Genomic DNA, 26,552 nt, shown 5'->3' with positions numbered 1-26,552 from the left:
AGGGCTAGAATTGTATTTTTAAGTGATTTAAGTAGCAACATGTGCCAGATGGGCTACTGTAACTGCCAGCACAGTTAAGGACTTGACAAGAGAAAAACGAGCAAAGTGCCAGGGGTGGCACAGATGTAGGGTGTGCTACGGGGATTCAGAGTAATGGGCCGGCCACACTCAGGTTTACTGGCTGAATCTAAAGGAGTAAAGGTCTCACTAGCTTATGTTCCCCAGAGACCCCCTGCTGAAATACACCATCCAGGATCCCAAAGTAAGGGACAGAGACAAACAGGAGCTGGGGAAAATATCTAGGGTGCGAGGGGATTCACAGCTCAATCTTCGGTGGGCAGTGAGGTTAACTTTTAGAAACAATGGAAACTTCCACAGACTCCCTACTACAGACAGTGGAAACTCGGAGCTAGTTTAGTTCAAGTCAGAGGTAGGCACCCAAGGGCTGTGCCTCCTCAGCCCTAGAAAGGGTGAGAGGAAACTCCTCACCAACCTCACTCCACACTGCAGCACAGCTTGAGGTCAATAATGAAGCTTCATGTTTATTGTTTGAAACAGAAATTTATTCTCAGAATAATGCATGAGAGCGTAGGTTGAGACTGCCGGTGGGAGGCCTCCCTCCCTCCCCCTGCTGCCTCCCCCCACTCTCTGAATGCCAGGGAGAACACAGGTGAAGGAAACATGCAATCACAAACAATGATTAACTCTAAAGACAAAAAGGTTTGGTCCAAAAGAACTCAACATAATTAATCCAATTACTGTGAAGAGCTTCACTGAGTAGGATTAAGATATTGCAGACGTAGTGTTTCCACAGAGTGGCTCTTCAGTGCACCAGGGGGGCCTGCTTGAGGGAGATGAGGACAGAACGCATGCGGGAGACATCTTTGGCCTGCTTGCTGGACTTGGGGTTAAAGTCACACAGCCGGGCCACCCGTTCCCACTCAGTGCCTGGGGATGACTCTTCAATGTCATTTACAAAGGCTTCTTCTGCTGCCCTGGAAGCAACAACAAAATTACGTTGGTTTAATGTAGAATTCCCCTGTCGGCTACCTGGCGGCTGCCTTGTTATGGAAGCAACTGCCTCTTCATGCCTGACTTAAGGGCATTCTGGTTTGCCAAAGAGTAACAGCCCCTGGCCCAGGTCAGACTCGGGAGCAGACGCGTGGCCAGCTCTCCCAGGCACAGGGTGCCCGGACTGCTGTGTAAAATGTTGGAATACAGGTGTTTGGTTCAGGGCTCACTCTGTTGATACAGAGAATTAAAGCAAGTCCTTAGCCAGCTACTCACTGTCTTCATTAGCAAGAGGCAAAGCAGCAGGCTAGTCCAGAACTTGAACAGTAGTTCATGGTGGGCTGTACTGAGTTTCAAGTAAATTTAGAGATTTTTAAGAAGCACGAAGGTCACTGCACAATAGCCTCTGGATTTATTCTTAAGGCTGGAGAGAAACAGGGCAGAGATCAAAAGGAATTCAAGACAAAGCTCCCATGCTAGCAGGCACTAGAGACTAAAGCCATTCTGGAAGGGGTCTGTTAGGACATTCTCCTGTTCAGCCAAAAGTTTGCCGTTTCCCTCCAGCCGGGTGCCTCTCGGGGCACGCTCTGGCAGGGGCGGGCGCCCAACGGCCGAGAGCCAACCAGTGTTAGTTGCTTTGTGGTAGGCTGCTGCTCCAGCGTTCTTTCACACCAAGGTCAGCCCATCCCCAGTTGGGAACTAACTGGTAGGAGCTACAGCCTAAAAGGACAGCGGTAAGAGGAGGGAAGACACACTATTTCATCTACTCCAACAGGCATCACGGGCAAAGCGAAAGCAATGGAGATGACTGGTCTGTGGGGACGGGGAGGGGTGGCACTCTCACAGGGATGGCCGTGGCAAACACCGCTGAAGCCCAGAGCCACTACAACACTGCGACTTCATGGCACACACAGGGGCAGTGAGAAAGGTTTACTTAACTGTTCTAGGCTGTAGCAAGGATGGTTTATGTTTGTGCTTAAAGGTGAAAAGAAGAAAAGAAACAAGAGAAACTTTAGGTCAGATACGGAAAATGAGAATGAGCTCAATGCAGATGGTCAGTAAGCTAGACATGCCCTTGCCACTCTGTGTGCTGGGGACGTGCAGCTGGCTTTGCTGGGCCACCCTGCTGCCCAGCAAACCCAGACTCGACCTTTCCAGTCTCCATTTTGCAAAAAGCAAACCCAATACCACCTGTAAGTCCAGCATTTCACAAGTTTCACTGCAAATGCACCTGGGGGCCCAGGAAACCCAGCTGTCTCCTAACCAGAGGAACAACTCGAGCCACAGGCCCTAAGAGGCTCTATAGGCCTCAGCCTGTGTCTGTCTCCCCTTCCCATAAGTTAGTTCCTCTCTCCCTCCAGTCCACCCTCATCTCTGTTCTACCAAAAGCTAGTCCTAATTTCTAAGGAGGAAACAGAAGTGATTCAGCAGTACTGCTTTGAAAACAGGAATCCTTAAACATTTTTCCAGAAAAGATGCAGTTTTCTTTGTGGGAAAAAGCTAAAGTGGCCCCACATCAGACAGCTCTGGCTATCTTGCCCTCACAGCTGGGGGTCTCTACACCAGGGTGGGAGACAGGGCATCAGAAGCTGGCCACTAAACACTGATTTCCAATATGTGAGAGAAACAAGTACAGACCCCACAGGAGACAGCCCCCTCTGCGCTGACACTTCTGCGCCAAGGGAACATGTTTGTTAAAGGAACAGAGTGTAGAAAGTGCTGCCCTCACTGACTCCTCCCCTAGATGGAGACATTCCCCCTTCCCACCTGGGGCAGGGGGGCAGCAAGAGGTCAGAGCCCACCCTGGTCCCAAAGCCTTCCCAGCCAAGATCACAAATGACCCATATCTTGAAAGGGAGTCAGCTTGCTTCCCCTCAAAATGAAAAATGGCAACCAGAGTTGTGGGGAGTCGTGATTCTGAGAGACAATGGAACATATCCCCAGCTTAACTCTTAGGCAGCCCCCAGAGCCAATGTGAAATAATTTTAAAAGCAAAAGCGACTTGTGACATAAAAGGAGCATTAACTCTAAACGAAAAGTAGAAACAAAACAAGAAAAGGAATTAGTTTTGCAACATACACATAACCAATCACGTCAGCGAAGGGTTGTTTGTAGAAAGCTTCATCTGCCACCCTAGACAGCAAGAGGTCCAAAAGGCAGGCAAGCAGGCAGGAAAAAAGAGAGAACATTGAGAAGCAGAAACATCTCAAATCCACAATAGAGGCACAACTGTGCTCTGGGGAGCAGCTTCCGGCGCCAGACACTCCAGCCACTCCAGCCGTGAGGTGCCCGCTGGCCTTCCCTGCAGGCCTCTCCGCAGTGAGCACTGCCGCCTCCATGCCCAGCCTGACTCCGGCGACGGTGAGCACTTCCTAGGTGCCCACTTGCAGGCTGAGAGCCCTTGGCAGAAATCATGTCCATCAATCCTCAACCCCAACACCCTAGGACACCGAGTGTTCTCCCTACACTTTACAGATGAGGTAGCAAGGAACCGAAGCCTAGAGAGGAAGCACTTGTTCAGCAGCGGTGCCAACAGGGGTGGCAGAACTCGAAACCAAAGCTGCCTGGCTCTTTTCACTGCATCACTGCTGCTTCCCACCTGGTGCGTGCCTGGGAAGCCACGTCCCTTCCCGTCGGCTTCATGAAACATCACTGAGCACAAACACTGCCAGGCACCAGGCACGCTGGTCCCAAAGCCAGCTTACTCTTGGATTATCTGACTACTTCTCCACACTGGTTGGGTGGGACCAATTTTCAGTATCCTGGGAACACATATGGTCATGTCAAAATGCCCACCTTAACAGAAAAAAGCAGCTGGAGGCGAGTAGTGGGAAGACTTGCAGACAAGAGCCCTGGCTCTGCCCCTGGTGTACTGACTGTGTCCCTGAACACAACTGTGCTCAGTCCCTGCCAGCCTTGACTGCTCTGACAAGGTGCAGCTCAGAGGCCAGAACTGCGCCCCTCCTTAACTCTCATTAAGGGAATGGATCAAAATGGCAGCTCTGATCTGGAACAAGGTGGAAAGGTGGGGCTGCTGGCTGGCTTGGACTCTTGCCCCAGGCCAAGTCTCAGGGCCTAGCCAGCCCTCCTCGTCCACGTGGGTGGGCAGGGAGCCTCCCTCAAGGAGTCTTACCCTATCCTTTGCCAGGTCAGTTTGGGGGCGTAGAAGTGGAAACGATGTCTTTTAAGGACAGTCATGCCTGGTCATTAACCTAAACTCATTTATTTGAAGGGAAATTCTAGTAATTTTAATTTATTTTTAAACTCACACATACCCTTCCTTCTTTCCCTGTTTAGTTTATACATAGGAGGTATTTTGTGGAAATTTAAAGACAGCAATAAGAACAGTCTGGTTTTAACTCCAAGCGAGTCAGCAGGAAAACAAGAGTTGTTTGTGGGCACGAGTGGGAGGGAGAGGAAAGGCAGGCCAGCTTGTAAGCCCATAATCCTTTCAGTTTACACAAAGGGTAAACCTAGTCAATTTCAACTTGTGCTTGCTCCCAGTGGAAGAGAATAAAGGTGTTTAATGACTTCTGTTCACGGCATTACTAAGACAACAAAAGCCTGTGTGTTAGGCTTTTGCTCCTTTGCAGCCAGCCTGGGACGAAAGAGCTGTTGGTGACAGCACATCCCTGTCAAAGCTACAGCCCCGGAACAAAAGGAAAACCCTACACATAAACACAGGTGGCCCCTCCACCTGGTTGTACTTCACCCACCAGACAGGGGGGCCCAAAAGAAGCAATCCTCAGGCAAGGCGGTGGCAGGGGGACGCACAGGGAGGGCTGGGAGGAGGGGGAGGAACGGCTCCCGGCCTGACCCCAGGATGCTGACTCACATGAAGAGCCCAGAGCGGGCACGGAAATGTTTGCCATCACTGAGAAATCACGGAGTCCCTGAACTTTTACAAGGCTTGAAAGAGGTGAAAGGTCAGCACCAAAGCTAGCTGTGAAAGGGGAGATGTGTTGCTGTTTGGAAGGGAGCAAGGTCGAGGATTGTTCTCAATGAGTAAACTCGACCAGCTGTAGGAACCAGGCACTGTTCTGACTGGCTCCTGTGAAAAGGGAATTCTTTTCCACAGGCTGTCACTTAATTCATGGCTCTTGAGCAGTGACATTTAGGCCCCAACTTGGGATAAAGGAGGGAGATGCAGTCTGAGGACTGACACCAGACTACAGATGCCAAGATGGCAGGGTCTGTTTGCTGCTGACTGTTTGCCCACTGCCCCGCACAGATGTGCTCCCAGAGCTTCAGTTGAAGGCACGTGGAAAGCAGGAGGCCTGATGACACTCTTGTAAGAACAGGCCTTGCTACCCCCGATCTTCTTTTGAACTTCTCTGCCTTTCTGCCTGGTCTCTGTGGGCCCCTTCAACATCCAGCTGCTACAAGTCACCTTGGAGAATGACTCTTGCTTGGAATGAGTACCTTCATCTTTTCTCAAAATATTCACTATTGGGGGACAGAGTATAGCTCAGTGGTAGAATACATGCTTAGCACACATGAGGTCCTGGGTTCAACCAGGACCACCATTAAAAAAAAAATTCACTATTTACCTGTAGACAGACAATGAGAAAGATGAATCACTTTACACATCGAAGTGTTTAGAGGGAAAGGGGGAAATCTCCAGGGCAGGGTGTGTGCTAATGAAAGAAGTCCCCTAAAGTTGGTCTAAGATGGCTCCCATCCTAGCCCAATGAAGAATAATTGGAATAAAGTGTAAAAACTAACCTTGTGTCCTGGAACTCTGGTGATGGTGGCTAACGTGCCACTAGCTTTAGACACTCTACAAGCTTGTTGCAAGGCAGCAAGTGACCTGGTTTCTAAACAGTCCTGCATGCTCAGTGAGTGGTAAGTTTAAGGCTCTCTGGAACTTGAGAAGTTCATCTATGAAACATCTAAGCCAACATTCTACAATTCTAAGTACAGAAAGGTCCCCAAATCCTAAATCAATGCCTGGAGGGACTAAACCTTCAAGACTGAGCTCCTAAAAACAGGCATGATCACTCTCTCCAAGGACAACCGATTACGTATTTAGACAGGTATCCCTTTCTTTATAAGAAGGATACAGTTCAGCAATATTGGCTTGAAAAAATTTCTGCAATGGGAATCCTATTTCCAACATGATCATTTTTTAAATCTGAGAATCTGTATGTCAGTCTGCTTAAACATCAGGGACTCTGAATGTGGACTCAGTTTTACCAAGTCCTTCAGAGCAGACCAGGGGCTGAGGCAACTCACCAGGGTAAATGGCCCGGCAGGGTGCCTGCACAAAGCACCCTCCCACCTTTCTTTAGAGATCTGAACTTGCACCTGGGGGAAATCATCTTGAAATGAGCACAGGATAAAGGAGCCTGGGCCCATCAGTGCTTCACAATGACCACAATCTCAGCAGAAGCCTCGGTAGCTAACACTACCCTGAGCAACTGAACCCCGACCAGTCTCCACCATACTTGTCACAGAACTTCAAAGGGAACCTGACAGACACACCTAGAGAGCACATGCCCCCCAGGAAGGTGGGCCGGACAGAGGCTGAAGCCTGGCATCTGAGACCATGACAGAACCAAGGACGGCCAATGGGAGACAGGCAGCTTGAAGTCCGATGCACAAAACACTGGTGTGCCGCAGCTGCCCCACAGCGGCAGAGGCTGTCTGGCAAAGCAGTCAACTCCCTCTTTTCTGGCAGATTTCCTTCTAACAGAGCTGCCAGAGACAAGGGCACTTAAACCCCTCTTTGCTTCTGAGGACAGGAATTTAAGGCTCTTTACCATGAAAATTGAAAGTATCCTCAGGCCCAGCCTGGCCTACCTATACACTGAAGTGAGCGGGTGACTATTAAGTGAAAACTGGGTTCTGAATCCAGCAGGGAAAGCAAGCCCCTGGCCTCCACCCAGGCAAGCAGCACTGCCCCGCCTCTTTCTCTGAGCTACTTCCAAGTAGACCCCAGGCGCGGAGCATTAAAGACCACAGGTGCCGGTTGGTGGCGATACGAGAATGCCTGTTTTCTCCCTACAACTATTTAACTTTCAATAAGTGAGTAAATTCCAAAAAGAGCATTTTTTAAAAGTCAATTCAAGGTTTTCTTAGACACAGATAATAAGCACCCAGAGAACCCTTAATCCTGAAGTCACCATTGGGAACATCTTGGCCACCTAAGCACGTCCCTGCTAATGGACCCTCCGGGAAGCAGCCCTCGAGGGCTGGGCTGAATTTTGGGGATGCAGCCCGACCAAGCCTATAGTCATCTCCAGAGTTCTGAAATCCTGGCACAGTCACGAAAGCGGCCTTTCATTCCAGGGTTACATTTTTACATGTGGACTTGATCTATGAGGTAACTCTTTCTTTTGTGGAATCATACCATTACAGGTGGCGCATGTTGACCGAACTCCTAGTTGCAGGACTAGACTCACTGCACCAGGGGTGGCGAAAAAACAGGCTGAATTATGCTCATAAAACCCAAGAGACTGGCAACCCTGTTTCAGGTATTTTTCTGAAAACCAGCAAACATTCCACACTAAAAGAGGCGGCTGCTGAAAACCTACACTGGCTGGTGGAAAGGGACTTGATTCCATCTTGGCAAACGAGAAGCACCGTGGACTGACCTGTTGTTTGCTTTTGTCTTCTGTAGCTGCTCGTCCTGCCTCGCATACCACTCTTCCAGCTCCTTTATTGCTTTTTCTTTCCACTCTGCTTCCTGCTTCCGAGAATTGGCATCTTTGAAGGGAAGGAAAGACAACACAAATAAAGCAACATGCAAACTGAAGTTTGCTTCATCTGTTTATTTGGAGTTTATTAATCTTATGCTGTGTGCAGGTGCATGTGTGTTGGAGGGAGAAGATACTACTATTTGAAAAAAATTCTGCAATGCGAAGCCTGTTCCCTACATGATCATTTTATACGTCCAGCGCTCCAACTGAGCAATTTTATTCAGGGTGTTTCACCACAATTTACCCCAGTCCACCTACAGCTTGATGGATGACTAGTTTGGGTTTGTTTTTTTTTTCGGGGGGGGGGGGGTGGTGGTAGAAATACTGACTTTCAATTTTAAAAAGGCTTTTGGGCCAGCAACTAGGGAAAAAGCAATTATTGGTGATCCTTTAATAATGCTGCCAATATTAGTCCAAGTTGGACTACTTACGTTAATCTTTTAATAAAACCTCACAGACTATATTCCACACTCCACGTTAGATAATTAATGGTTTTGTAAAATCCAAGGGCACTCTCTTCACTAAATATGGCAGATGCACTTCTATGAAGCAGGGAGCTATGAGAAAAATTACTGGAGTAGAGACGGCTCAGGAACCAGGGAACAGCAGAATATAGACGGAGTTGAGGGGACCACAAAATATCTCCTCCTGCTTTAAACTGCAGAGGGAGTCTGTGGCAGAGCTAGGGAAGAACTAAAAGAGAAATTCCAATGGGGAGAGTTACAGGGGTGGAGTGAGGGATCATTATTAACACTTGTCCAAAAGGTTCTACATGAGAGAGAAAATGCACACCTTAGCAGGTTTGCCAGACTGGATTCTCAACCATGAAGTTTCTCAGGACTAAACATAGGATTCCCTAAGATACTGAGCTCAAGAAACATGTCAGCAGGCAGTAGGAGAGAAAGACACAGGTCATATTATCACTGCAGTTGACAACCTGAAGTTACTCTGATACTTCACTTTAAGCACATTCTTTAGGAAGTCCTCTCTGACAGGTGTTTTATACAGATGTCTCATTTAATCTTTACAATGACCCCAAGAAGGTAAACTACTCCCACACTCAGCAGTGAGAAAAACTACAGCTCAGGTAAGTCTGAGCGAGTAACTTTCCTAAAGGTTATTTAGTATGTGGCAGAACCAAGATTTAAACCCAGGTTCAACTCTAAAGCTTACACAGTCTTCATCACACCACCTCCAGGAAGGAGGGACAGAAAGGGAAGCAAGCCCAGCAACAGTCACGAGATGTGACCAGCAGGTGGGCACCAGTGATCCAGACAAGAGCTTGGACAGCGCAGAAGCCAGAGCCCGCTCCTTTCATGACTGTCCTTGAGGAAGAGAGCAGAAAGCAAAGAACTACTTTCAGGGAAGAAATTGGGGGCAATTTTAGGGCCTTTTCAAAAAAGGTCTTATAGTAACAACTGGCAGGAGACTACTAATTCTGTAAATACTAGAAACAGCCTAATAGCAGCTAGAAACTCCCCCAGTGTTTCAGATTATAAAGAACTTTTTACTCTGTTATCTAACTTATCAGAAGGTGAACTATTGCTCAGGAGAACTGTTTTGCTCTGATTTTCCACTGATGACTCAAGGATACACAGTAAGCTTCTGATCTGTGTCTATCCTTGGCATTAAGCCTATGTGGAACAGCAGGCCCTGTGGTGCAGGGAGATGCTGTGGGCTGACGGTGCCCTGCAGACAAGAAACTGAAAAAAATTTAAAATGTAAGATCTCCTTTCCAAGAGTTGTGAAATTACTTCCAGAAAATTACTTTTTGATTGGAGAGCATTTTCTTTCTATATAGTCTATTATCATTTTGTAAACGTTATTATATATTAGGAACAAAATATCAGGGAAATTTATCTCTGAAAAGTTAATCTAAATAAAAATTGTGACCATCTGCAGAGATTGTAGTTATTGCACAAAACAGTCCCTTTAAATTGTCTTTTACAGATTTGTGAAGTGACACAGGCAGTAAGAGTTTAGAATTCTTAAACGCTTGGCTTGACGGGACAAAGATCCAAGCTGTAATACAGTCTCTCTGAATGTGGGAGGGAGAAGCGTGAGGGGAGGGTGAAAAATCCTCTTAGAGAGCAGGGCGCGCCGACAGCTGTCTTCTCTGGCCATCCTCATTACTGTTCGCAGAAAAGTATTGGGGAACACAGCCTGCAGTTAAGCTGAAAAACATGGACACTGCTTCTCTATTTTTAGCATCTTGCACTTTCTCAGTTCTTGCAAGGAAGGAAGGGGAAACTACAGAAACACCTAATTCACGGACCACTTTCATTCAACTGGAATGCGAGGCCGAATCTTTGACTTCCCCCAAGAAGGCATCCAGAGTTAAGAAAACAACACTTCATGGAATACTTTCAAAGAGCTCAATTTGATAATTGAATGAGAAAATGCAATCTTTTGACATTCTTCATGTATTCATGTACTGTCTCCACAGAGAAGATGACTTTGCTAAACTTCAGAGAAAGAGAAAAGATAAAACTGGGTTCTACAACATGAAAAATACTCCACTAGTAATGTCAGCTAAGCCTTGCCTCTAAGCCTACTCTGAAGGTACTCAAAGAACAAGCAAGGACCAAGGCTGCTAGCACCATGAAGGCCTATTTTCATCTCTCTAAAGCTGCACTATCCAGTAAAGTGGCTACTAGCCTCATGTGGCTATTTAAATTTACTAAAATTAAATAAAATTTAAAATTCAGCTTCTCAGTCATACTAGCCACATGCAGCTAGTGGCTACCATACTGAACAGCACAGATACAGAACAGTTCCTCATCAAAGCTGCTGTTGGATAGTGCTGTAAAGGTTCAAACCTAAGTGTGTCCTTTGTTCTGAAACCCACAAAAGGTGGGCTGGAGAGAGAAAAGATCTGACACTAATTGGCTGTATCATCTGGGTCAAGTCCCTTCCTATTTCTAGGTGTCAGTTATACCATCTAAGTTATTACGTTTTTACTACTTCAGTGATTCCCAAGAAGGAATAATAACGCTAACACTGTGGTTACATAAAAGAACGTCATTATTTCTACAAGTACAGCATTTAGGCAAGTATGTGATGTTTATATCTTTAAGTGGGTCAGAAAAAAAATTATGTGTACATTCATAATACATATATAAATGTGTGAGTGCATGTGAATATGTAACACATACCTGCCTCATTTATACAATAACCCACGATGGCAAGATGTTAACTACTGAATCTGGAGGGGAAGACACACTCTTCTTTCAACTATTCTGTGTTTGAAATTTCAACAAAAAGTTGAGAAGTACTCTGTGGATAACATCCCCTACGCTCTGCCACACCTTTCCAACCCACATGTACAGATACCAAGTCTCTCCTGATCTTGACCAACTGCTGACACCCACGGAGAAGGCTCTTTGCCAAAGGCCAGGCTGATCCCAGGCTCAGCCTGCCTTCCAGCTGGAGTTCACTAAACATAAGATGGCTGAGGGGACAGGTATCAACTCTGAAGCAGGGCAGACTTCAGCTGCACCTCTGACTCTACCACTCAAATACTTATTCTTCCTATGATCCTCACTTTCCTCACCCATAAAAAATGTAAAAACTTAACATACAGGGATACTAGGGTAAGAAAACTGAATTGTACATGTTTCCTACATACCTCACTTTTTCTCTTAAGTGTTACCTTAAATTCAGTCTTCAAATGATAAACTGTGCAGTCCCTCACTTGGATGTAATACCGTCAGGTTTACAAAGCACTCTCATGAATACCATCTCAGACTACCCTTGGAGTTGGTAACATGGATCTTACATCACAGATGAAGAAACAGACTCTGTAAAGTTTGAGCAACCAAGTGCCCAGAGCTGGTGCTGTGTAAGAGTTACGGCTGGGCCTGGAAGCCAGTCTTTCACTTCAAGTCCAAGGCTCTTTCCACAGCACCACTCCACCCTTCCTGGAGGAGAGGATGCACTTGGGGCTCTCTGGACTGCCCCAGTCCCCACCCAGTGGCCTCCACGTGGGTAGCCTTGTGACCTGCAGGTTGAGAAAGATATCTTCCCCCAAACTGGACACGGACATTATGAGCTAATTCAAGTTAAAAAGGAATAAAAGTAGAGTCAAGGTCAACTATTCCACTGAAAACAGACAGAAAGGGATTCCTTACCAAGGGCTTCCAAGCGTTCCATTTGCTCTTCTCTCCATTTACGGATACTTTCAGGCTCTGACTGCAATCGATCCACTTGTGAAATAGCTGCATAACTGTCTGTTGGCCCATTACTCTCCTTAACACAAACACAATTGTGCTCGGTAAGTACCAAACCTCTTCCCAGAAAGTGTGCTTCATCCAAGTTAGAACCCCGGTTATGTGCAGTACTAACAGCTGCTGTAAATGTTAAAGGATTTCCTTAAGAGCAACAACACAACCTTCCTGCCAACAGGGAGCTCTCAGCATTATGCACTTAATCCTTGCGATTCACAAGGAAGGCAGAGTAGTTGTTACCCTGTTAATAAATGGAACATGAGTGGGAGACAGGAAAGTTAGGGAAGTGGGTAATGAACTTATGGGGAAACAGTGTTTAGTTTTAGTTTCCTCACTTGACATAGAGATTATGTGACATCTTCAAAGTAACAAAGGTAAAATACGCAGCACAGCAAGGCCTAGAACTGAAGACTTCTAAATGCTATCATACAATGCAGACAAAAGTTCACTTAATACCACCTAGTCAAAATAGTGATAAATAAGGTCATACTGTATGGCATAGGGAACTATATTACCTTATAATAACCTGTATTGAAAAAAATATGAAAAAGTATATATATGTATAACTGAATCAATATGCTATACACCAGAAACTAATGCAACATTGTAAACTGACTACACTTCAATTAAAAAATATGTATATAGTGAATTTTAGGAAAGACTCCAAAAGAAAATGTAGTTACTATAGTCACACCAAGGAAAAGAACAAAAAAGCAGGCAAACATGAGTCACAAGTGTATGTGGTGGAGAACTGAGGGAGGGGGAGGGGCGGGCTCTTCACAGTAAAGATTTGGGAGCTAGTAAATTTACAAAGACTCAAACAGAATTTAATCTTCAGTGATTATTTCACCTATAGAACTAGGGACTATTACCAGGTTAACCTTAAAAAGATGGGGAAAGATTTACAGTGGTATTAGTAACTAACTTATTAGCACTTTCCATGTGCCAGGCACTTATAGGCTTCATCTTCCAAGTACCTTGCAGGGCAAGTATTTATTCCCACTTCACAGCTGGGGGATTAAACCCAGGCACAGAGAAATGACATATCTACATTCCCAGCTCGTAAGGGATAAAGCCAGGATTGAGTTGTCTCACTCTAAAGGTCAGGCTCTAAACCAGGGATAGGAAATTACAACCAGGTCAGCCACCTGTTTTTATAATTAAGTTTTACTGGAACCCAGCAACACCCATTCATTTAAATACTGTCTATGGATGCTTCACATTACAGCAACAGAACAGTGTGACAGACACTTTATGACCCACAAAGCTTAAAAAGTTTACTATCTGACCCTTCAATAAAAAGTTAGTCCACCTTTGGCTTAAACCAGTTAGACAGTTTATTTCCTTCTTGACAGTTAAATGGTTGAAGGATGGGCAGAAACCCAGGCAGAAGCAAAAGCACCACACTATATCCTCAGGCTACAGTGATTACTTCCGTCGGGTGCAGGGGGAAATACAGGACTTTTGCTGAGTGGTGGGGAGAAATCTCCACGTTGTTCAAGATACTAACACATGCACCAGTGAGGCCTAGAAATGCGGGAGCCATTTTGCCACCATGAAAGAGCACAAAACTGCACACTCAGCAGGCAGAACCAGAGTCCTAGCGGAACTGAGTCAGAGTCCTGGTCCGAGGACCCCAAGCCTATCTCAGAGCTCTTTCAACTTTTTAAACTAGTAAATTCTCTACGTTTAAGCCCATGCAAGCTGGGCTGGTAACCAAGTTTAGTGATGCAGAGGGAAAATGAGGGTAGTCATCACAAATACCAGCCACCCCTACCCCCAATACAATCGAAAAGGTTCAAATGCTGGCCCTACCACATACCACCTGTTATTTATACTCCTGGTTTAACCTCTGTGTGCCTCAGTTTATTCACCTGTAAATGGGAACCATAGTACAGGTCCCTCAGGTTGTTGTGAGAATTAAATAAAGTTTGGTATAAACAGTGTTTGACACAGGGCACAGCACATAGTGTTTCACCACCGTCATCATGAAGGGTCATTTTTTGAGAATAAAGGTGACAACAGCAGGACCAGGTTAATCACATTTTTTGAAAGAATGCTCTATCAATGTCACTTCTCTTCAAATCCTCCCACTTTGGTAGGTAACATACCAGCTACTAATACATCCAGGAAAGTCAAAGGACTGGGGTCCTTTCTAGGTCAGACAATTCAAATCATAGGAAAGGAAGCTCTCAAGCACTGTCTTTCAACATAATTAGAGCGCTCTGTACCTGGTAGTATTCGCCATTCATCACTCCATCAACAGCATCTGCAAGACATAAAATTTTGCTCTGTCAATCAGGGCTAGTCAAATGCTGGGCCAAAGGATTATACAGTATGATACAGAACTGTGTGCTGCAGGTACTTTAAGTTACTGAATACTATCCCCCTGCTAGGTACCAGACAGAACAATGAACAGCTCTCCATTTAGTGAAGCCAAGATGTGCTTATACACAAATAACTTCACCAAAATGTGGGCAAATCTGCCCAAGCTCCTAAACCCAAAAGTTTTTCAAAGTCTTCTGGCTTGGAGTGGAAGCCTGGCAGAAGTCTCACAGAGCAACAGTTTCTCTATGAAAGTTCTGGAGAAAGCAAAGGAGAAGCGTGGCCTGGAATCCTTCAGTGAGCAGAGATGCGCAGCTTCATGTTTAAACTAAGGTGCTTGTGGGGTCAGGACCCTCCATCCTGTAGATGGAGTAGGTTTGGCACCTGAGGGTCTACAGTTGAGGATTCTTGCTAATCCCTCTAGTCCACCTGGAATTAGTCCAGAACAGTAAGATTCAGGCAAACCAAATTAAACCAGTGTTTTCAAGGATGTGGGTTATAAAAACCCAAAAGTGTGTACAACCTGATCTCACTGGACAATTAATTATTCATGAGCTAAATGAGAAAGTCCATCTCAGAAATATGAAGAAAAATGTCTTTCTAAATAAGACCCAGAGATTATTAACACATATAGTACAAAATGGTGGTCCACAAGCTGAAAATATTTTATTTAAAATACAAAGTACTAGTTCAGGGAATTTCACAAAACCAGGATTTCCAGGGTTTTGTGGGGGGGGGGTGTGGGGGAGGGGTGGCAGGAATGTGCAGAAAGAAGACCTGGTAATACTGGGCCTGCATTCCTGAAACGAAGGCAGGCTCTGGTCACATTGCCAGTCCCCACTAGCCCCTCTTATTTTTAGAGGAGGTACTTGGGATTGAACTCAGGACCTTGTGTGTGCTAAGCATGCACTCTACCACTTGAGCTATCCCCTCCCCTCCTTTAACCCATCTTATGTGTCCCTAATTCAGTTACCTGATTGGCCCCATAAGCATGTGTTTCTAACCCATGCCCTCACTCAACGGCTGTCACTGAGACAGTCTGTACAGGGCTGCACACCAGCTCTCTGGAGTGGCCACTCTGCCTTCCCTTGAAAGCTTCAATACAGGCATCATAAAGTTAGCTTCCACCTACATATTCTGTATTCTATATCTGTTGGTTGACCCACATTTACTGCCTACTATGCAGGACTTCTATTATTTTGTCCAATTTTTTTCAAACTATGATGACCATCTTACTGCATGGGGTGGGAGAGGGAAGAGGTGAGAAGAGATGAACCTAAAAAATACAAGAATCCAAACAATAAAAGAAATGCAAAGCAGCTAGTGTGAGCCACCACCCCAAGGCCCTCAGAAACATCACAGCTTTCCTAGAAGCCAGGTGCAGGGTGCTCTCAGCCGAATTCCTTCCTTCTAACAGGCAAAGTGGTTTCATCAAATCACTCCTCCAGTCTTCTGGGTTCCTAACTAATTAAACCCAACTTGAACTGCTTATTTTCCAAATCACCCCTAACATTTTATCCACTCTTTTCATTCTCTTGCTTCTCCCAATTACCCTCCTCCTCTTGCTTTGGGAGTACTGAAAACTTTCATTTCCCCAGTGTGTCTCCCTGATACTAAAATATTGGGTTTTTTAAAGGGAAAATGGAGACAAAAGAAAATGCCATGCAATTTCAATACTCAGCCCACTGATTTCTATTTTTTCACTTATCTAATGCATATACACAAAATTTCTTTCAGCAAAACCAAACTCCCACAACAGATGCTTTTTAGTAATCCAATCGTCTGTATCATTAAATTCTCTACTTTTTTCATATCAAAACACCTACTAATTATTGCTTCCAATGTGCCAGGCACAATGTTAAACACTTCCTATACATTAAGTTTTAATCCTCACAACAGATTTGTATGTATCAGCACTTCACCAATGATCTTCAAATACGTGCAGGGTTGGTTTCTTGAGAGGTAAGTAAGGTGTTCTTGCAGGGGCAGATAATTAATGACACTATTTTTGCTCTTCAATTTATTTTTTATGTTTAAGATGTAAGAAAAACATTGAATGCATGGGTTATGAGATAATCAGCACTTAAAAAGTGGTGCAATACCTGAGTCAGCCAGGACATCAGAGGAAGGGTCATCTGATAATGGGAGGCATGAAGGCAAACAACAGGATCTAAGCATTTACTAACCCTCCTCAGCTCTGATCGACATCTCACTTGCTGTGTATGTATCAGTTATTTCAACGTATTTCTCATACTTTTCTTAATTTCCCTGTTTTACTCCTATGCTTTATTTACAATAGTACAAAAATGAGTTTCTTATAGTTTTGTCAGCGGCTTTTCACTACTTCAAGCTGTTTGTGTGACACCTACCCACATAATTTCTGAAGTATCCTATCAAGTTTTAGAAACAGTATCTGGCGGGGGCATATTCAATTGCTCTTCAGTAATAAACCCCTTGTGCAGAATTGACAGGGCATAGGATACATATTTTAAAAACCTAAACACTGGCCATTTGCCCTCTTTGGCCTACCATTTTTATTTCCACAACCAGCATCAGTGCCCCATTTTTCAGACCTTCATTGACACTAGAGACTGAGTTTTACCATGTTTTTAAATTTCTGCTGATCTGATAGCAGGAAAAAAAAACCCTTACGGTGGCTTTTTATGCCTGTGAGGTGATCACCTGATATTTGATTTTCTTCTTTATTGAACTACCTGAGTTTTGCCCAGTTTCTGCTATCTTTTGATCTCTAAGTATTCCTTCTGTATTATGTGCCCTCTCATATTGCAATTATTTTCCCCATTATCTTTTCCTATGGTTTATAATACTTAATACCTAGAACTACTTAACCTGTATGAGACAATAACCTTTCCCCTTTATGATTTCTGTTTTTATGCTGAAGGCCTCTTCTACTCTAAGATAAATATTCACTCTTCTTCTGGTACTTAAAAAAAAAACCCTCTCTTTAATCCATCTCGAATTTATTTTTGTAGACGACAGAAAAGAGTGAGGTAACTTTAAATCTTAGAACTACAATGGCTAGTCTGGCCAGGCATACATTCTGGTTAATATATTACCGCTAACACACCAACTATCCAGTTAATACATTCCAACCCAGGGCCACTGCCAGTATGAGAGACTTTGATCACTACTCCAGACACAAAACTAGAAGCAATTCTCATCCCGTAGTTCCTAAGTCACATGCTGCCTGACCTGTAGGACTGAAGACTCATCCAGACCCACTGGCAAGTGCCTTGGGCTTTTTTAGCTACTGTGCTACTGTACTAACAATCAGCTGGCTCAAGTCAAAAGATTGTCTGTTGCTACAGAAACATACAGAAGAAAGGCCATCAAGGGCCTTGATTTATTAAGACAATTAAGCTAAGCAACTTGATGCTCCAGAAGGAAACTTTCTAAGGCATCTCAGGAACTCCAGACCGAAACAAACTCCGAACAGAAACAAGGGCCAGAATAAGTTTCCAGAGGTGAAAGACTCTGTCCCAGACGCAACTTCAACTTTCCATGTTCCCCAGCCACTGAAAGTCAAGCAGACCTGCGTCAGAAATCCTGTGGAGCCACGTATTAATTTGCTACTTTAGAAACACTGCTTAACTTCCACAACAATCCGTTCTCATCTGAAATAAGGTAACACTGTCACTCTGCCTGAAGAGTTACTGCATGCATCTGAGGGTATACAGAGAACCCAGCATGCAGTAAATGTGCAGTATTACACACAATGTCATGCATGAGATTTCCCTGAACTTCCCTTCACCACTGCTACCAAGAAAATTACTCTCCACCTCCAGAAAGTTTTCTTTTAACTTATGTACCCCTCTTCCTGCAACGAGTGCCTCATTGCCATACTCTCTCAGTAGCTCCTTAACTGCCTCTTACATCCTCTATCCTCAGCCCTCTAGATTGAGGGCTTTTCCATAGCTCTAGGCTTAGGCTGCCTTTTTCCTGACCATTTGTTCTTCCTCAATCTCCCTGAACCACTTCACTTAGCTAGTTACCTCCCTCCTCGAAACTTATGTTCTTCCTGGATCTCCTAACAACTGAGGGCATCATCCAAGTCTCAGGCCTAACCCCTCCTACATGGGAGTTTTCCCCAAGGCTGGGGGAGTTTAGATACGTTCCTCTCTCCTCAATCTCTGTTAGAGCCTCGTGCCTATATATCTCTGTATAATAACACATTAGATACAGAGCTCTCTCCTAAAATCTGTTTATTCAGTAGCCCCCAAAGCCTACAGGCCTTGTAATGCCTTTCTCACCCTACTCCCAAGGAATAATAGCCAGGTCTGTGTGCAGTAAAAACATACCAGGGACTGTGTGTAAGCACTTTACAGGTGCTCTCTAATGGAATCCAAGCAATCTTGTGTGGTGTGTTTGTACCTTTTACAGAGGAGAAAACTAAGGCAGTGGCAGTGAGAAGCTGTCTGAGACCACAAAGCTAAACTGACACACAAGCAGCCTAGGACAGTACAGAACCTTAACTACTAGAGTGAGACTCAGAGTTTTTGTGTGTGTATGTGAGAGAGGAAAAAAGAAAAGAAAAGAAAAGAAAAGAGAAAAAGAAAAAGCATCCAAATAGTTCTAATCCCCACAGGAAGTGCTGACCACTGCACTTTTTTCCTGACCACTGCACTATTACCAACCTCAACTATACTGTCAGAGATCTGCCTTTAAGTCATTAAATGCTTAGTTCACTAAGAAAGTCCTTCCTAGGAACTAAGTCAGCAAACATCCCTTCCTTCCCTTTGCTGAAATCTTGATGCACAAGGAATCCGTGTGTCCAACTCTATTCTTTCCGTTTTACCTCTCCAAACTGCCCACCACCAAGGTCTGCTGGCTCTACACAGGCCCCCTGAACCTTGCATATTCCTTTGTATCTACTATGTGCCACACAATCTGTGAGGCACCAGGGATACAACAATGGGCAAGAATTGACACTGTCCTTGAATCAGGACAGTCTTCTGTGAGTCCCGAGTCTCCCAACTCTGTCCTCCCCAGGGCAGCCATAGCTGCCTTTCAGAAATGACAATCTCTTATCCGCCTTTACTCCGGCTTAAACAACTGCAACAGGATATGGTACAGCCTCAGGTGGGGAGATGTGGGGCTCAGCTATTAACTTGCCCTTTTTTCTTAAGCATTTCTCTGTAGGATTGTTTTCTCTATTAAATGAGGGAGATAAACTAAGATCTAAAAATAAATTTTATAATTCTCAGGCAAATGGTGAAGACTACCTAACAACAACAAAGAAGCCCTAATCACTTAAAGCCAACTTCATCTTCCAACCACAGCCTAGTTCAGCCCAACCTGCCTGCTATAAATTGCATTCTCAGGTGTATTACCCCTTCACCTGTAAGCTCTTGCTGGGGAACTGATTTGTTTAGGAGGCAGCAGGGTGTAGCATAAAAATTTAGGCTACAAACTAGCAGTCACCCCACCCCCACTCCTCAAAAAGGTTCTGCTTGGCTGAAGACTGAGATTTCTGAGTCTGAATGCTTTTAGGAAGAGCACTATTCAAGTGTACCAAAGCCTGGGCCTCCAACACTCCTTATTACCTTACAATCAGCATGTTTCTCTCATTTATGTTACCTGCCTTGCCTCTTAAGTGTGAGTTTAGGGTAGTATAAACAGTCTTATCTGCTCCATCGGTACCCCATTCTCTTTTAAGTGGAATGTTTTTTAAGTAAATGAAAAGCCACGTCTCCTTTCTTCTAGCTCACTTCCTACTTCCCTATACAATGAAAAAGGTCTCTTCCACTCATCCTTTCCTCCCACCACCACAAACCACACTGCACACGGCTAACGCATTCAAAGGTCAAACTGGCAAGCCTACCAGGTGCTTCCTCGCTTTTTTGCTCGAGTTTGGCTGGGAAAAGGCCACACTACATTTTCGATTCACCCCTTGAAAGACAGGTGCAGGCTAACCTCAGGTTCCAGATAAACAATGCAGCCTACCAAAGCTGTTCCTAGACAAAGCAGAGCTCCAGAAGTCCAACCCATAACATGTTCGACAGATGGTAAAACTTACCCTTTTTGGCAGGAGAATCTCTCTCCAGGGCTACACCATGTTTCTTGAGTTCCCTATCCTCATTTCTTCCCCCTTACAAAACACTATGCACACCTTATGTGCTTAAACGCTGAACTGCAATGCCATTTTTGTTTGTCTCAAAAACGATACCACTGTTCTAATTTTTTGCTGTTTCCCTTCCTTGGGACTAACTGGCCTTCTTGGGCACAGACTTGCCTTTAAGTCTAGCCAAACTGCGCCAATGCGGCTGCGCCTCAGAAGCCCGACTCAAAGCACAGCAAGTGCTCACTGAAAAGTTCCTGTATTGAACGAGCTTCTTCGGACTCCTCCGTCTGTGAGTCTATTTTCTTGGCTTTCTGGCTCCGCCAGTGCCCAAGAGCGCTCGAACACACTCACAGAACGGACTGGGCCTCTCAAGCCTGGGTTTCTGCACGACTGAGCCGGGGTCTCGTTTCCTCTTTCCACTCCTCCTCAGCCTCCCGGTCAGAAGGAACAAGAGTTACACAGAACTCTCAGACCCACTCCTGCCGAGTTTCCAGACAAATGCTCCCGCCCTGAACGCGTCCGCACTCACCTGGACCTCCTGGCGGCTCGCCGTGCGGCTGGGGCCCGGGGGCGCCGCCGTCCAGGATGGCGAAGGCCTCGTCGTTCTCAATGCCCGCAATCTCGCTCTCCTGCTGCGCCAAGAAGGCCGCGGCCGGGTCTTCTTCGCCGGCGCCGGCCACTCCGTTCCCCAGTGCGGGGCCGCCGGGGGCGCCGGAAGGGGCGCCGAATGGGTCTAATTCAGCCATGACGGGCAGTTCAACGACACGGACACCGACGCTGAAAGACACGCCAACCGACTCACCGACACCGCGTCCGGGAGCAGCAGCTGTGGCGGCGTCGGCTATCCGAGGGCAAGCGGGAGGAGGCAGAAGGCGGAAGCGGAAACCCTGCCCCTATATCCGGTCGGTCTAGGCAGTATTGGAAAGCCGAAAAGGTAACAACCAATCAGAGGACAGAAATGGTTAACGACCTAGCCAATCATCATGAGGGGGGCGGGCCCCCGACGAAAACTCGTGACTCGGGCAGCACCTGCGTGAACGCGCTAATCCTTTACGGCCCCGGGTGGTGGAAGTGGTATGTGACTTAAGGGAGCCTCGCCTGACCCGACTTTGGTGTTTGGACTGACCGCCGCCTCTGAGAGGACTCTCGTGCTGAACCGGGAAATGAGGTGAAGTTAGGGCAGCGATGATTAGCCAGTTGGAGAAGAGTCAAGCTACTTAGGCTTTGTGAACCTCAGTTTCCTCATTTATAAAATGGAAAGAAGAATGCTGTACTACCTCCCTCCCAGGATTAGTGGGCAAACTGAATCCTTTTACAGCTGTGTACGGACTTTATAATATTTGTGTTTGTAAACCCATTCACCCAGCCTGGGTTATTTTCTCCTTTAGAGCCGCCTGACAAATATAACCGATTCAAATCCACTTTGACTTGCCTCCCCCATAGTAATGTCATAAAAAGGCAAATATACCTACTTTTACAAAGCCCTTTTGCAGCCAGTACTCTTTTCAGAGCTAGACAGAAGTTTCTAGAAATGGAAAATTCTTTAAGTCTCACCTAGTTCATAGGGAAACTGACGACTCTGGGAGCCCCACAGGGAATCTCTGGCCAAGAGGAAACAGATCTCTTGGGCAACTCCATAATGGTACTAGCCACCTCTTGTATGTACACACCTTTCCCACTTAAGGACAGCAGGAACTTTCTTTAGAAACAACGTTCCTTCAGTATTTCTTTTAAATCAGGGTCATGTTAATAACATGGCTAGTTAATTTTGTCTAAACCACAGAAATGATAGTAGAGTGACTCCAGTTACTCATGCTCATGTTGAGAAGGGGGACTTATGCATTGGCTAACAGAGGGATTTTCCTCCTTTACCACCACCATCCTAAAAAGTCAAACACAGAAACAAACCAAAAACCAGCCAAAGGTCAAAGCTGCTTCCAGAGGTAGTCAGCAAGGGATAAGAAAGTAGTTTCTAAAAGTATATGGTATCTTTATTGGAAAAAAAAAAAAAGTAAATTGTTTCCTTAAAGCATGTATTTAAAGTCTTTTAAAAGTCCTGGATGTAGGAAAGTTTTGAAGAAAAACATTTAAGAAACTTAAAATTATAGGGCCTGCAGCTTATTCAGTTTCCCCCTCCTTGTTTTAATGCCACCCCTAACATAAATAAGCAACAACGCATGAAATAGTTTCATGTTCATCTTCTCTTTGAAACAGTCTGTCCTGCCCCTGTTAGGAGCATAAGGGACAGGGACTACCATGAGAGGTCCAAGGAAGCCAACCTTTGGATTGCTCACAACAGTAGTAGCTGAGGGACAGGCAGCATTCTCTCTGGAGCAAGTGCATAATTCTGGGGAAGCTGTCCTGAGAGTCACTTGCTAGAGGAGGCACCATGTCTCATCATGCAAAGTCAACATATATTTATACACACAGAATTGGGGGAATCAGCAGAGGTGTTTAGGGATGACTTGACAGAGGAGGTGGCTTGGAGCTCAGTTATGGAATATGGGTGAGATTTAGAAGAGTCACTCGTGGTGACCTAATTTTACTGTGGTGCAAAGTTTCATAGCTTGGTGCATGTTTGGAGGACAGAGAGTAAATTAGTTTGGCTGGGCCTGAAGGGCTTAAGAAGAGGTGTAATTTGAAGGTAAATCTGGAGACATGCTGGGGCCCTGAATGCAGCCCATGCTAACGAGCCTTAAAGGGAATTAAGCAAGATTTCAGAGAAAGGAATGCTTTGGTCAACATACTGCTTAAGAGGTTAGTCTGGTCCCTGTGTGCAGGTTGGATGAGAGCAGAGGCTGTGGGCAAAGAAGTTGAGGAATGGCATAATGAAGGTCCAGGCAGGGCACCGATGTGCAGTTGGATGGAGGGCATTGATGGGAAGTCCTTACCTACGACAAGAAGTAGGGACTGGGAGAGATGCAGGGGGAAAAGATAAGATGATAAATCGTATCTGAAATTGCCAAAGCCACTAGTTTAAGGGCTTTGGGAGAGTTCTGCTGATTGCTAGAAGGCAAAGATGATTTAGGAGATATCCAGGAAATAGCTAGAAGTACGCACAAGGAGGGGAGCTCCTGGCCTGGAATGAGAGGGATGGGGAGAAGGAAGTACTGGGTGACACAGCTTGGAAGAGCCCTTGGTTCTAGGGGGAGGCAGAGATTGGACTGTGCAGGATCCTTCCTCAGCACTCTGCCAGAGCCAGACCAAGGGCCACACAGTGATGTCTGAAGGGACTTGGTTGAGAGATTAAGACACAGATCCTACCCTCTAAACCCCAAAAGGATCTGATCCAGAAGGGCAGTAAGAAATGCATACGAATTTGCTGTAAGATAGGTGCAGATGGTGATGGGGAGAGGGCAGTGGTGAGCAAGCAAAAACCGAAAAGACGGAAGGACGCAAGTCATATTTGTTGAGAAGTCCTAGAAAAGTTTCAAACAGGAGATAAGTCCTTTCTCAGCGTCTGTCTCTCCCACTAGACCTTTAGGCTAGGGCAGGAGCAATGTCTGCCTTGCTCATCTTTGTATTCTCAGGGTCTAGGATTATGCTGGCACATAGCAGGTGTTCAGTGAGTATTTGTTGATGGAATGTACTAGTATTTGAGATGGATCTCCAAGGAGAAGGGTTGAGAGAGATATATGATGGAGAGGGAGAAAGGCAGAGGGTGGTGCTGGGCTCTGGGAAGTGATTTGGCTGGATGCTGGAAGATCAGGAAAGCAAATGGATACAGCTGAAGAAAGTGTGTGGAAGTCAAATCGAAGAGGCTTGAGTGCCCAGGTGAGGATTATTGCTAAAGTGCAGAAGCTGTGAGGAGCCTTTGAAGGACTTTATGCAGGCTGTGACTTGGTCGAACCCTGTTCTGGAAGAATCCTCTAGCAGCTCAGGCAGTGTAGCGTAGGAGAGGCTTCTGAAAGCAGGAAGGACAGTTAGGAAAGACTGCTGTGGGGGTTCAGGCGGGAGATGTGGGGGGCCAAGAATGATACCCTAGAGAACAGAGCAGTGGGCTCAGGTGGAAGGAAAGGAATGGAGGTACACACACAGTACTTGGTAAGTGATAGCATTTAGGAGGCAGAGAGAGAGGAGATTCACAGAAAATATTTACAGCTTGAAAAACCATTAACATAAATAGCCACAACAGGAAAAGCCGGTTGTGTGGAATGGGGAAGGAGATGAGATAAATGAGAGTTCAGTGTGGACATACTGAGCACAAGAGACATGTGGGATATTCAGGGACCATTCAACAGGATATTGGCAATCTAAGTCTGAAGTTCAGGAGAGAGGAGGTTCTAATTCCAGCAATGGTGGACAAGTTGTTTAGGGCAGCTCCTCTGCTGAAAATAACTAGAAGAGCTGAGCAAGAAGTTTTTAAAAGTCTCTTTAAAGTTTTTAAAAGGCATCAGAGGACCACCAAAGCAGTGAGGAAGTGTGGGCCCAAGTTATAGGAGGGAAGGGAAGCCAAGAAAAGTGAGCCTAATATTTGAAGCCACTTTTCCTCTCAAGGAGACTGTTCTAAAAGCAGAAGCTGAGAAGCTGAGTACAGCATTCAATGAACAAGGCTGGGAGAAGAAAATAGTTGAGGACCCACCAAGAAGGAAGGGCCCTGGTAAATGTACCAGGTTTTTTGTTGGGACCCCAAAGGGCTACACACTGGGAATAAAGGTGAAAATTGACTAAAGCCCAGCTTTGAATAATATAAATCCTTGGTTGAATTAAAAGGATCCAAGACTTGTAGTGCCCTTAGCCTAGAGCTGCCCATCAAAAGCAAGAGTAAATTCTCTGACTGACAAAAAATTTTCATCCAGAAATAACTAAGCAGTAAAGACAGAACATACTCAGAGATATTTTCAGGGACAGGCAGACAAAAGAAATCCCAAGGTCTTCAGATAATGGAATTGTCAGGCCTAGACTTTAAAACCACTATGATTAATGAGTTCAAGGAATGAAAATACTGAGAATTTCAGCAGTTTGAAGATTTGAGAACTAAAATTTACAGTAGCTGATATTAAGAATTCAACAGATAGATCTAATAGTGGATCAGACATAGCTAAAAAGAGAATTAGTAAACCAGAGGATAGAACAGAAAAGTATCTAAGCTGAAACAGATTCAGAAGGATGAAAAACACAGAAAAGAGCATAAAAAACATGGAATGTAAGGAATAGGTTTTATAATGTAATTTTAGCAAGAAGGAGAGGAAAGAAAGAATGGAGCAATATTTAGAAGAGAAAATGGCTAAGAATTTCCTAAAATTGGTAAAGGAGATCAAACTACAGATTCGAGAATCACCATGAACTCCAAGCAAAATAAACGTACCCTCCTTAAAAGAAAGAAAATCTACATGCCTCTGTGCATTTTTAAATTGACATCTAAATTTTCATAACTTAATTAATTGCAAAGGATGTAATTTATAATATATTATAAATATTGATCCTTTCAAATAAAATTATTGCATTGCTTTTATATTTATCCAGTGGCATCTAAATATCATAGTGATTTGATACTCACCATAATCCATTAAAAAGTGATAAAGCTTTTCATTAATATTAATAAATTTCAGATTCTTACTTTTGCTCCATGAACACGTTCCAACAACTGCCCCTTACCATACTTCCTTATAACAAAAATATGTAGTATAATTGACTTTTTAAAATATCTCATGACCATAAGGCTCTGAATGTTAAAATTTTGTTTTGGATTGACATCATTATAATTATTAGCAGTAAACATTTAATCAAAGCAACAAAACATACCAGAAATTTTCACAAATAATTATTGAATATAAAAAATTTTATTAGAAACTCATGTCTTAATGAGATAGATGGGCTTGAAATATCTATTGCTGTATAATTAGAACTTTGTACCTTAAATAAGAAACATTATTTCACACAGTTTCTGAGGCTCAGGAGTCTGAGGGGGCTCATCTGGGTGGTTCTGATTCAGAATCTCATGTGGTTGCAGTTAAACTATTTTCCAAGGGCTGCAGCCATTGAAAGCTTGATGGGGGCAGGGGAATCTACCTTCAAGGTCACTCACATGGCTGTGGCAGTTCCTTGCCACATGGGCCTCTCCAAAAGTTGCTCGTGACACACAAGTTGATGTCCTCCAAAGTGAGGAATCCAAGAAAGAAAGAATGACTGACAGAGGTGTGGTATCTTTTTAACAACTGTTTTGAGATACAATTCACATACCATACAATTCACTCACTTAAAGTG

General features: G+C 44.7%; 2 protein-coding genes across 6 annotated transcripts in view; one reads left to right on the top strand and one right to left on the bottom strand.

Annotated features, from left to right (window-relative positions):
* Positions 1-7,768, top strand: part of GNE (glucosamine (UDP-N-acetyl)-2-epimerase/N-acetylmannosamine kinase) — a 46,984-nt gene extending 39,216 nt beyond the window's left edge. For all 5 annotated transcript variants that reach the window (XM_072959728.1, XM_006204108.4, XM_072959727.1 and 2 more), the window contains one exon: positions 7,372-7,768. The gene's annotated coding sequence lies outside the window, so the exon portion shown is untranslated. The remainder of the gene's footprint in view (positions 1-7,371) is intronic.
* On the bottom strand, positions 542-21,230 carry CLTA (clathrin light chain A). Its single transcript, XM_006204114.4, has 5 exons — positions 20,875-21,230; positions 14,170-14,207; positions 11,843-11,960; positions 7,608-7,719; positions 542-995 (listed from the first exon to the last, which is right to left on the bottom strand). The coding sequence occupies exons 1-5, from the start codon at positions 21,089-21,091 to the stop codon at positions 824-826; spliced, it is 657 nt and encodes a 218-aa protein (XP_006204176.1). The 5' UTR covers positions 21,092-21,230; the 3' UTR covers positions 542-823.
* Between the last annotated feature and the right edge of the window lie 5,322 nt (positions 21,231-26,552).

Source organism: Vicugna pacos, chromosome 4 (assembly GCF_048564905.1).
Source record: "Vicugna pacos chromosome 4, VicPac4, whole genome shotgun sequence".
NCBI lineage: Eukaryota > Metazoa > Chordata > Mammalia > Artiodactyla > Camelidae > Vicugna > Vicugna pacos.
This window is presented reverse-complemented; position numbering and strand designations above follow the sequence as displayed.

Excerpts from the sequence above, each read along its gene's own strand:
- CLTA (XM_006204114.4), bottom strand. The coding sequence starts at position 21,091 with ATGGCTGAATTAGACCCATTCGGCGCCCCTTCCGGCGCCCCCGGCGGC. Across the intron at positions 7,720-11,842 it reads GGAACGCTTGGAAGCCCTTG|ATGCCAATTCTCGGAAGCAG; the intron begins GTAAGGAATCCC and ends TTCCCTTCAAAG. Across the intron at positions 996-7,607 it reads AAGACAAAAGCAAACAACAG|GGCAGCAGAAGAAGCCTTTG; the intron begins GTCAGTCCACGG and ends TGTTGCTTCCAG.